Here is a 12,557-nt window from a genome sequence, read left to right as displayed (position 1 = left end):
TAAAGCAAGCCAAAGGACATCTTGAAAGTATTAAAACTCTCAACCTAGAATTCTATGCCCCATAAAAATATCTGTCATAAATTAAGATGACCAGCATTACAAGAAATATTAAGTGAAATCAGAAGGCAGAAGGAAAATGTTAAATGGATATGTTAAATAGGCCGGTGTCTTCACTTGGGCTGCTATAACAAAATACCATAGACTGGGTGGATTAAAAAACAAACATTTGATTCCCAATTTCTGGAGGCTGGGAAGTCCAAGATGAAGGCACCAGCAGATTCAGTGTCTGGTGAGGACTCTGATGGCTGCCTTCTTGCTGTATTTGTGGTGGAGAAGGAGGAGAGGAGGAGAGGAAGAGGACCTCTCTTCTTATAAGGGTGTTAATTTCAACATGAGAGCTCTACCCTCTTGACCTAATAACCTCCCAAAGGCCCCATCTCCAAGTACCAACATACTTGAGGTTAGGGCTTCAACATGACTTTTAGGGGGACACAGTTCATTCCATAGCAGTGGGTAAACATAAAAGACATCTTTATCATGCTTAAATCCTTTTAAAATAATTGTTTAAAGCAAAAATAGTAACAACGTTTTGTGCAAAAATTACACTCCTCAGTTAAAAAAAAATGTATCTAATGTCTCCTGTCTCAGATTCAATAAGCAACACATAAATGTAGAAATGAAGAGTCATCAACCTGTAAAAACAATTGTGTATACGAGCTTGAAGCCACAAGTTACTGAAAAAATTATCTTTATAAATCTTGTTTTGACCAGGTGCGATGGCTCACGCCTGTAATCCCAACACTTTGGGAGGTTGAGGCGGGGGGATCACTTGAGGTCAGAAGTTCAAGACCAGCCTGGCCAACATGGTAAAACCCCATCTCTACTAAAAATACAAAAATTAGCCAGGCATGGTGGCACATGCCTGTAGTCCCAGCTACTCGGGAGACTGAGGCAGAAGAATTGCTTGAATCCAGGAGGCAGAGGTTGCAGTGAGCCGAGATCATGCCACTGCACTCCAACCTGGGTGACAGAGCCAGATTCTGTCTCAAAAAAAAAAAAAAAAAAAAAAAAAATCTAGTTCATTACCAAATTCAGTACAGATGGTCCCCGGCTTACAATGGTTCAATTTATGATTTTTTTTTTTAACTTTACAATAGTGCAAAAGTGATATGCATTCAATAGAAACCATACTTTGAATACCTATACAACCATTCTGTTTTTCACTTTTAGTACAGCATTCAATGAATTACATGAGCTATTCGACACTTTATTATAAAATAGGCTTTATGTTAGATGATTTTGCCCAACTGCAGGTTGATGTAAGTGTTCTGAGCACATGTAAGGGAGGTTAAGCTAAGCTACAATGTTCAGTAGGTTAAATGCATTTTCAACTAGTGATATTTTCAACTTATGATGGGTTTATAGGGATCTAACCCCCATCATAAATGGAGAAACATCTGTATTAAGTACACATCCTCTTTCCCCATGAAGCTTGCATTTTTCCTATTATGTGTTAATATAACATTTATATGTGCTTCATGGAGCACAGAAGTGTCCATTGCTCTAAAAACTAAATTCCAACCTCACTACCCGTCTAGGGAGATATAATTTGTACATTAATTTCAAGTTTATGGAAAAGCAACAATTATAGTATACAAAACTTACAATACATTATTTACCAAACTTACCAATAATTTACATTTTGCCCCATTTGCTTATATATGTATAATTTTTCTGAACCATGAAAAAGGGAACATTGTTCCCTTTTATTCATAAATATTTGAGTGTGTATCTCCTAATAACAAGAATATTCTCTTAAGACAAACGCAGTAAAATTATCGAAAGCAGAAAATTTAACATTGATACAACACTATTACCAAATCCATACTCCATAATGAAATTTTGCAATTGTCCCAAATTGTCCTTTATACCTACTTTTTTCATACCATTAAATTAGGCCTATTGTTAAATACCCAATGCCATAAAAGGAGGCAAGAGAAGGCTGGGTTTATATATATAAAAAAGGAGGCAGAGGTTGCAGTGAGCTGAGATTGCGCCACTGCACTCCAGCCTGGGCAACAGAGCGAGACTCTGTCTCAAAAAAAAAAAAAAAGGCAAGAGAAAAATCCAGTCCGCAGAGAGCTGTTGCAGACAACCAGGAAATGAAATTTCACACATAACTAAGGAAAGTTCTTCCCAACAATCATTAAGCAGAAGGAAATTCTAAATCAACATCCCAAACAGAATGAAACCATGGCTTTCAAGTGAATGAAACCATGGCTTTCAAGTCATCATGAGGAAGTATCTAACTATGACTCAAAATCCACAGGCAATCAAAGATGAATACATTTGACTACATTAAAAATTGTTTAATGTGCACGGAAAAATATAAACAAAGTCAAAAAACAACTGACAAACTGGGAGAAAATACTTGAAATATATACTATAGACAAGGGCTAATCTCTAACATATAAAGCAGGGGTCAACAAACTTTTCCTGTAAAGGGCCTTCTGTAATGGTCTAAATGTTCCCCAAAATGTATGTGTTGAAACTTAATCTCCATTGTGGTGGTATTAAGAGGTGGGGTCTTTTGGTAAGTGATTAAAGTAATGGGTTCATGACTTATAAAAGGGCTGGAGGGGAGTAGCTTAGGCCCTTTTCTGCCCTTCTACCTTCCCCACTGCATCTGGGGGATGCAGCAACAAGTCACCATCTTGGAAGCAGAGACTGGGCCTTCACCTTGATCTTAGACTTCCGGCCTCTAGAACTGTGAAAAATAAATTTCTGTTGTTTATACATTACCCAGTCTGGAGTATTCTGTTATAGCAGCCCAAACAGACTAAGACAGGGCCTGATAGTAAATTTTTCTGGTTTTGTGAATCATATTATCTCTGTCATACCCAATCAACTCTGCCATTATAATGTAAAAACAGTATAGACAATATGCAAACAAATGAGTGTGTGTGTGCAACAATAAAATTTTATTTATAAAAACTGGCGGGTGGGCCAGGCGTGGTGGCTCACGCTTGTAATCCCAGCACTTTGGGAGGCTGAGGCGGGCGGATCATGAGGTCAGGAGATCGAGACCATCCTGGTTAACACAGTGAAACCCCATCTCTACTAAAAATACAAAAAATTAGCCGGGTGTGGTGGCAGGCGCCTGGAGTCCCAGCTACTCAGGAGGCTGAGGCAGGAGAATTGCTTGAACTCGGAAGGCAGAGGTTGCAGTGAGCCGAGATCACGCCACTGGACTCCAGCCTGGGCGACAAGAGCGAAACTTTGTCTCAAAAATTAAAAAATAAATAAATAAATAAATAAATAAATAAATAAAAACTGGTGATGAGCCAGATTTAGCCTATGGTCCCTCATTTGCTAACCCCTGATATAAAGGACGGTTAAAAATTGAGAGACAAGGGCCTAAAATCCTTACAGACAAGTGGGAAGAAGACATGAACAGGCAATTCACAAAAAAAGATATATGATGGTCACCAAACATACTTTTTATTGTTAAAATAAATTTTATTGTGTATATTTGAGGTTTACAACATGATGTTATGAGATACATATAAATAGTAAAATGGTTACTGTAGTGAAGCAAATTAACATATCTATCATCTCACATAGTTACTTTTTTGTGACAATAGCAACTCAAATCTACTTATTTAACAAAAATCCCTATTACAGCACAATTTTATTGCCTGTAGTCCTCATGTTGTACATTAGATCTCTAGACTTGTTCATCCCACATATCTGCTACTTTGTGTCCTTTGAGCTACATCTCCCCATTTCCTCCCCACTCAACCCCATCCCTGGTGGTATGGTTAGGCTTCATGCCGCCACCCAAATCTCATCTCCAGTTGTAATCCCCATAATCCCCATGTGTCAAGGGTGGGACCAGGTGGAGGTAAGTGGATCATAGGGGTGGTTTCCCCCATGCTATTCTCATGATAGTGAGTGAGTTCTCATGAGACCTGATGGTCTTATAAGCGTCTGGCATTTCCCCTGCTTGCACTCACTCTGTCCTGCCTCCCTTGAAGAATGTGCCTGCATCTCTTTGCCTTCTGCCACAATTGTAAGTTTCCTGAGGCCTCCCCAACAATGTGGAACTGTGAGTCTATTAAACCTCTTTCCTTTATAAATCATCCAGAGTCAGGCATTTCTTCACAGCAGTGTGAGAACAGACTAATACACCTGGTAACCACTGTTTTATTCTCTATATCTGGATATTTTAAGTTTTGTTCATTAGATTCCATACATAAGTGAAATCATGCAATATTTCTTTCTGTATCTAACTTATTTCACTTAGCATAATGTTCCGCATGTCCATCTATGTAGTGGCAAATGGCAGGACCTCCTCCTTTTATATGACTGAATAATATTTCACCACCTAGTGAAAATATCTGCACTCCCATGTTCATTGTAGCATTTTTCACAATAGCCATGATATGGAAACAACCTACCTGTCCATTAATAGACAAATGGATCAAGAAAATGTTATATATATATAATATATATATATATATACACCCACACACACACACACACACACACACAATGGAATATTATTCAACCAAACATATTTTTAAAGTTCAAACTCATTTATAATTAGAGAAATGCACATTAAAACAACATTGAGATTTCATTTCTCATCTTTTGGGCTGGTGAATATTAAAAGTATGACAAGATATTATGTTGGTGAAGCTGTAGGGGGAACAGTCACTCTTGTATATTTCTGTTGGGAATGCAAACTGGTACAGCCCTTCTGGAGGGGAATTGGAGAATACTTAACAATACCCTGAAGATACCTCTCCAACAATAGCAAAATACAATGCACAAAGTTATTCATTACAGTATCGTAATTACAAAATATAAAGGTCTATACATAGGAGAGTAGTTGAATAAACTAAGGTAGATACGCACAATGGAGTACTAGGTAACTGTTAAAAAGAAGAACATCATGAATTAATACAGAATAATTTCTAGGACATATCTTTAAGTGAAAAAGCAAAGCTCTAAAGAATATCTACCGTATGCTATCCTTCACAGAAAGAAGGAATATAAGAAGATATACATGTACCTGCTCATTTGAGAAAAAGAAATACAGGGGGATAAACTATAATAGAAACTAAAGAGATTACTTACTTATAAGTGGATGGTGGGAAAGGGACAGGATAGTAGGGATGAGATAAGTGGCACTTCTTTGAAGAGACCTTTTGTGCAGTTTTGTCTCTTGGAACCATACTGTTTCAAATACCCTAAAAAAAATCAAATTCAAAATACACTATGATGTGGGGGAAACTCTAAATGGCATACAAACTAACAAATGAACATACATGTATTAAAAACGAATAGCATAGTGACGCTGAAGAACATGGGAAACAGAAGAATTCACCTAAATGTTTCAATTATCAGCAGAGGGCACTAGAAAGACTTTGGAAGAGGAAGAGATTTCTCTTCCTGGTTCTCACGAGCTCCCCTCATCAGGCTCCTGCAGCACCTGCGGCTTACGCAATGCATCTCTAGGTGGCCAGCAGCATGTATCACATCCCTATGAACAGCTTCTCCCGGCAGCCCTTGAGTGGCTTTGCTGTGAGTTCCAAATCATGACTCCTGCCCATGGACAGCTTCCTTCTGCATCACGGAGGGCAGATTTCCATCGAGCCACACTAACAAAGCACCCCAGCAATCTTCTCTGCCACCCAGTAGGTCACAGTGGTGCCCTTTCCAGTGAGATCTGGTTCTGAGAGGGGGTGGAGAGATGGAGAGTGGCCTCTTTCTTAGGCGCTGGGGACAATGGCTACCCCCTAAATCTGCTATTCCTCCTTTGTTTTGGGAGGGGTGAGGGTTCTTCTTACTTCTTATTAGTCAATCCCCCATTTCTCCAATCTCCTGTTATAGTTAATAGTTACATTAAACATTCTGTATTTAAACTACTATGTGGTTTCTATCTCTTGATTGGATTCCAGGGATACATTAAAGTAACAGTGGAACACAAGTTGAACACTTAGTCCCCAGATCTTGGTTTCTCAATACCATTCTCTAAGAAAAAGAATCAGAGCTTCTTGGAGAAGTGGCTGAGTCCAGGACTGGAGCAGGGAAATTACAAGATAAGCCTGGAATATCTTGTGGGGCCAGAAAGTAAGACCGTGCTCACAGAAGGACAGGGCATGTCCGAAGGATGCAGGAGCCAGCATGAAGGAGTTCCCCATGGCCAAAGCTGGAATCTGAGGAACAAAATAAACAATGGTAGTACTGGCTTATAAGCCACAGAGTAAAATAAATGTCCGTGAGTCCATGCTGTTGTAAACACAAGATTGAATAAATTAATAAACAGGAGAGAGGAGACAAATCCTTTGGAAAATTCCAAATAACTTGTGTAAATAAATAACCCCCCTTGCAGGAGGTGGTAACCTCCCACTCCTCCCCCAGATATGTGTGTGCTTAGTGACTTGCTTCCACAGAGCAAAGTATAAAAAAGGGAGAACAAGGAACTTTCAGTGGAGAAATCTGGCAAATGCCTGCCAGGTGATCAAGGTTAATATTGTCAGTGCTAAGTCATGTTGATGGCGTGTACCCCTGATGTGAAGTGATGAGAAGGATACTTCACTTATGTGGTATTCTTCCCCAAATCCAAAGCCCCAGTCCAGTAATGAGGGAAATAGCAGACAAATCTAAACTGAAGAATATTCCATCAAACACCTGGCAGGCATTTGCCAGATTTCAAAACTTTCCTCAAAACTTTCAAGGTCATCAAAAACAAGAAAAGTATAAGCAATTGTCACAATCTAAAGGAGACTGTGGAGACCAAAGAGATGTGACAACTAAATGTAATGTGGCATCCTGGATGAGATCCTGGAACAGAAAAAGGACATTATTTTAAAACTAGTGGAATCCAAAAGATGTGTGTAGTTTAGTTCACAGTAACGTATCAATGATGGTTCCTTACTTGTGATAAATGTACCATAGCAATATGGAAGGTTAACAATAGGGAAAACTGGGTGAGGGGTATATGAAAACTCTCTGTACTATCTTTGGAACTTGTCTATAAATCTAAAACTCTTATAAATTAAAAGTTTATTTAAATATTTTAAAAGGACACAGGAGTCAACCTTGAGAGCTCCCAATGACCACAGATGGAATAATTTGAGTAACACAATAAATAATGAAGAATAATCTATACAATAAAATAGCCACACATTTATACTGATGTAAATTTAAAAGTAGAATAAATAAATCAGAGAGAAAGAGAAGCTTTTTTTTTTTTTTGAGACAGGGTCTTGTTCTGGCACCCAGGCTGGAATGCAGTGGCACGATGTTAGCTCACTGCACAAGAGATCCTCCCCCTCAGCCTCTTGAGTAGCTGGAACCACAGGTGTGCATGACCATGCCGGCTAATTTTTTTTTTTTTGGAGAGATGGGGTTTCGCCATGTTGCCCAGGTTGCTCTTGAACTCCTGGGCTCAAGGGATCCACCTGCCTCAGCCTCCCAAAGTGGTCAGATTATAGGCGTGAGCCATGGCACCCAGCCAGGATAGCTTTCTCTTATAGAGGAATTCCAATTAATAAATGTAGAGAATGAGACAACATGAAATTGTCACTGGGCAAGTATCACAATAATAATTGTTGCAAGCATGATCTACTGATGGATGCTAAAATTTGCAGGCAAAAGTTTGAATAGAAACAGGATATTTGCATAATCTCAAAATATCTCTTGCAAGATATTTATTAAATACAACAGGAAAAATAGGAACTTTACACTGGAGAAACTGGCAGACATTACTTTAACCAAATGATCAAGGTTAACATCAACATCACGTACCTCCCAGTAAGATGCCCTAAGAACACTTCTGCAGCATTCTTGCTAAAATGTGTAACCTCAGTGTAATCATGGGAAACATCAGACAAACCTAAATTGAGAGACATTCTACAAAATACCTCAATTGTATTCTTCAAAAGTGTCAAGGTCACGAAAGACAAGGAAGGACTGAGAAACAAAACATGGGAGGAATTCCTGAAACAGAAAAAAGATTAGTGGAAAAACTGGTGAAATTTGAATTAAGTCTATAGTTTATTTAACAGTACTGTGCGGGGGAGCGGGAAGGGGGCTCTGGGGGGGATCATCTGATGTCTGTAATGAACCAATGAACCAATGGAAAGGGACGGGTCCCTGTTGGGGTGGGGTTTAGCATCTTCTTGGGTTGTGGCCAGTGGCTGTTCCCACCCGGACCTCCCCCTCAGACACCCTGCAGGGAGCTGCCTTTTCCTTCTTCCCTAGGCCATGGGGCTAGACCCTCCACATTCCCTCTTCTCCACCAGCTGAGTCACACAGTCCACTGAAGCATGCAGGGCTCTGGACGTGGCAGCATCAGCCACATGGCACTCACTCTCAGTGGGAGGATCCTAATCTGTCTCCAAGGCAGCAGGTCTGGAATCTGCTGCTTCCTCTGACTCACCTGCTCCTGCCCTGAGGCTCTGGGGACAGACGCCAGGTACCTCATTTAATTTAATCACAGCAACTCTGTCAGCTGGATAACAATGATTATCATTTGGCCCATTTTATAATAGTAGCAGCTGAAACGCCATATGGAACCCCATACAGAGTTGGCTCCCAATAAATGGTATTTCTATTTTCCACTGTCTTCTAAGCAAGCGTTCCAGCTGAGGGATGATATCTCGTGCACACAAACTGATCTTTCGCATGTTTCAGTGCACATTCAGGGCAACCTACACAGCTCTCTCTGACAAAGACGAAAAACTCAAACTTACCTTCCCCATCCCCTTCTTTTGGTGATGGACACCAAACATCAAGTGAGCATCAGGTCCACCAATAGCTGATCAACTTAAGACTGTTGATCTTTGGTAACCTCAGGTCCCAAATCCCTGGAACCATGACCCTGATTCCTCTGGCTGCCAATCACTGACCAGCAGAAGCCACCCATGGCTGAACTACAGGGACTGTAGTGGACATTTTAAAGTCCCCCAATCACTGGCATGGCCCAGGTTCCTCCTAACATTTATCCACAGTAACAACCAATTGCTATGTCCCAGAGTGGGCCATTAGCAACCTTCCATGAGAACCCTGAATAATGTCCAATGCAGGTTCCCCAATGCCATGATCCCAGCAGGTCTTCAACCACTGATCTTTCAGACTGCCAATTGCTAATCCATATAGTGTCTGAAACTGACCCATGAAGAGGTGAAACACTGACCACTCCTGAAGCAAGTTATGGCTTCCATTCCAGGAATCAACTCAGTGGCACTCATGAATGTTCATAGCAACTTTATTCATAATAACCCCAAACTAACCATTGGCAGGTGACTGGATAAAGAGCCTGGGGAACATCCATACAATGGAATAGTATTCAAAATAAAAAGGAACAAAAAATTGATACATGCAACAGCATGGAGGAATCTCAAAAACAACATGCCCAATAAGGCCGGGTGTGGCAGCCTACACCTGTAATCCCAGCACTTTGGAAGGCTGAGGCAGGAGGATCGCTTGAGCCCAGGAGTTTGAGACCAGCCTAAGCAACACAGCGAGACCCTGTCTCTACAAAAATAAAAATACAAAAATTACCAGGGCTTGGTGGTGCACCTGTAGTCCTAGCTACTTGGGAGACTGAGGTGGGAGGATCACTTCAGCCCAGGAGGTTGAGGCTGCAGTGCGCTATGATGGCACCACTGCACTCCAGCCTGGATAACAGAGTGAGACCCTGTCCCTCTAATATATATAATTTATTTTATATATATATTATATATATATACACACTTATACATATATATACACATATACACAAACACATATAAATATTTATATTAAATATAAATATGTGTGTGTGTGTATGTGTGTGATGTGTGTGTGTGTATTGAATAAAAGAAACCAGAAAGAAAATAGCACATATTGTATGGATTCCATTACGTGAAGTTTTAGGACTGGTGAAGAGGACTGGGAAGATGGAACTTTCTGAGGTAACAGAAGTATCTTGGTAGAGATGAAGGTTATTTACATGGGTCTATATATTTGTAAAAACTCAACATGCTATATACCCAAGATGGAAGCATTTCGCTGCATATAAATTATACTCCAATAAAGAAAACAATCAGAAATACTGTGGGAATGTGCATTTCAGATCAGTTTGTATCAGCAAGATAGTTACTTCTATGCTTGTCTATGTGAAATGCACAAGGACACTGACTCTGGCAAAGGTCCACTGGGAACCAGATAAAGACAGAAATCAAGGGAGGAGAGCAACAAACAGCCCCTACTGCTCCACCCCATTGCAGCCCTCCCTCCCTGAGAAAGGATTTTTCTTGCACATAAACCAAATAAGTCATAAAGAGCCACACACCTCAAAAAAAGTCCAGGAGATGACATGACTTCTTGGAAGCTGAGGGAGACCTACCTTCATACATTTGGCACATATTTATGGCACTAACCTCGGTCCAGGCATTGTAGTATGGAGAGAGGGCATCAAACAAAATTTATCTATCCTCTGTACCGAGGCAGCTGCTGCTATGTCCCCAAGCCTTTTGGGTGGGACTTCAAGCAGGGAGAGGGCCACAAGGGAGGATCCCTGCAGGTGCTAAGGTTAGAAAAGTAGAAAGAATCTGTGAAAACATTGATAAGTTTAGGAAAACCACAGCTATGTTTCTTTGCAAAAGCATGGGCTGGTATTTTTCTGAGGTAAATCCTGTGTTCTACGTTTCTTGGTTTTTGTTTTATAGTGCCACAATTCTCAAACTTTAGTGTGTATCAGAATAACCTGATGGGTTTGGTAAAACACAGATTGCTGAGTTCAACCCCTATAGTTTCTGATTCAGCCTGTCTTAAGTGGAGTCCAATATTTTCTTTTTTTAATGTAATTTTATTTTAAGTTCTGGGGTACATGTGCAGCATATGCAGGTTTTTTACGTAGGTAAACGTGTACCATGGTGGTTTGCTGCACCTATCAACGCATCACCTAGGTAGTAAGCCCCACATGCATTAGCTATTTATCCTGATGCTCTCCCTCCCCCAACCCCCACCCCCAACAGGCCCCAGTGTGTGTTGTTCCCCTCCCCATGTCCATGTGTACCGTCCAGCTCCCACTTACAAGTGAGAACATGCAGTGTTTGGTTTTCTGTTCCTGCATTAGTTTGCTGAGGATAATGGTTTCCAGCTCCATCCATGTCCCTGCAAAAGACATGATCTCGTTCCTTTATATGGCTGCGTAGTATTCCATGGTATATATGTACATTTTTTATTTTAACTTTTCTCTTATTGGGGGATAAAATACACAGTAAAACATACAGTGTGCTCAAACATTGTAAGTGTACTGCCTGGTTTTTGACAACTCATTCAAATCTGCATATAGAATACTCCCCCAGAAGGCTCCCTCATGCCCCTTCTCAGTCTATCTACTGTCTCCCACCACAGATAACCAATGACCTTCTTTCTGTCCCTAGACACTAGATTTGCTGTTCTAGGGTTTTGGATAATCACACAGTACAGAGCTATGCATATGGAGTCACATAACCACACAAAATGGAGTATTTTGTGTGTGGCTTCTTTCACTCAGCATATGCTTTTGAAATTCATCCACATTGTATTAGTCAGTAATTTCGTTTCTTGTTATGGCTGTGTAATAAATAAGTCCATTGTATGGATGAATCACAATGTGCTGATCCATACACAAGTTGAGAGATATTTGGATTGTTTCCTGATTTTCCCAATTATGAATGAATTATAAGATTTACCAGACACATTACGACCCCATTCCCAACTTCTTTCTTTTATTACAGATGGTCAAGGGAAAATGAGAAGCCCCAAAGTCACTGAAAGACAAAGAAAAATGCAACTTGGAAAGGGGTATGGTTGTGAAGCTGGCTGTGGTCCTCGTGGCTAACACAGCAGAGCTAGCAAAACACACAAACCAACCAACCACATTGTTTAACAGTTTATTTTACCAGCCTCAGGAGGGCGGGCTGGGGACTTTCCAGAACAGGCTCCCCCAAACCAAGTGCCAAAGTGAAGGGATTTCTACACCCCACAGAGCAAGGCTGTAGTGAATTCCTAGAATTTCATGACATCCAGTCTAAATATAAGTTGGACTTTCTCATACAAGAAAGAAGCAGTGCTTAGTCACCCTTGACACAGTCTCCAGTTCTCCACCTGTTCCTCAATGTGGTTGACCCAGATGTCTGCTTATGATCACCTGCTGGTGACCACTTCCCCAAAGGACAGCTAGACACAACCCACTTGACTAGCCCCTCTGATCCCTACACCCCGCATGAACTGCACAGATATGCCACAGTGACCACCTCCCAGTCACAGCGTGACTCCATGGAACTTGCACCAGCTTGCTCTAAACCCACCAATTAGAACTCTCCATGAGAAAGCTGCTTGGGTAATGCCCTAGACTCCCAAAAAGGCTTCATCCCACAGGTCCGTCCCCCCCAGTAACCCTCTCTGTCCCCACTCGCTGGCTGAGCATGTGTGTCGTGAACAGCTCTCTGCGTCCCGTTGGCCCTGCAAGGTGTGCTGCCCTCTTCCGTCTATAAGGAATGCGCTGCCTCCAT

The 12,557-nt window shown here is 40.9% G+C and overlaps 1 protein-coding gene across 7 annotated transcripts in view; it reads right to left on the bottom strand.

Moving 5' to 3' along the window:
* Positions 1 to 4,579: 4,579 nt before the first annotated feature.
* The window catches only part of LOC144338585 (uncharacterized), a 30,713-nt gene continuing 22,735 nt past the window's right edge, over positions 4,580 to 12,557 (bottom strand). For 2 of the 7 annotated variants that reach the window (XM_077988624.1, XM_077988621.1), the window contains exons 4-7: positions 11,093 to 11,172; positions 10,437 to 10,582; positions 7,935 to 8,010; positions 4,580 to 6,224 (exon numbers count right to left, since the gene is read on the bottom strand). In XM_077988624.1, coding sequence (XP_077844750.1) covers positions 6,027 to 6,224; positions 7,935 to 8,010; positions 10,437 to 10,582; positions 11,093 to 11,172 — 500 coding nt within the window. In that variant the 3' untranslated portion in view covers positions 4,580 to 6,026. Of the gene's footprint in view, positions 6,225 to 7,934; positions 8,011 to 8,383; positions 8,472 to 10,436; positions 10,583 to 11,092; positions 11,173 to 12,557 lie in introns of all 7 variants that reach the window. The other 5 variants (XR_013412826.1, XR_013412827.1, XM_077988622.1 and 2 more) reach the window with 5 other exon arrangements.

The sequence above is a fragment of the Macaca mulatta genome, chromosome X (genome assembly GCF_049350105.2).
Source record: "Macaca mulatta isolate MMU2019108-1 chromosome X, T2T-MMU8v2.0, whole genome shotgun sequence".
Lineage (NCBI taxonomy): Eukaryota > Metazoa > Chordata > Mammalia > Primates > Cercopithecidae > Macaca > Macaca mulatta.
The sequence above is the reverse complement of the archived record's forward strand: the minus strand, read 5'-3'. Positions and strand labels throughout refer to the sequence as shown.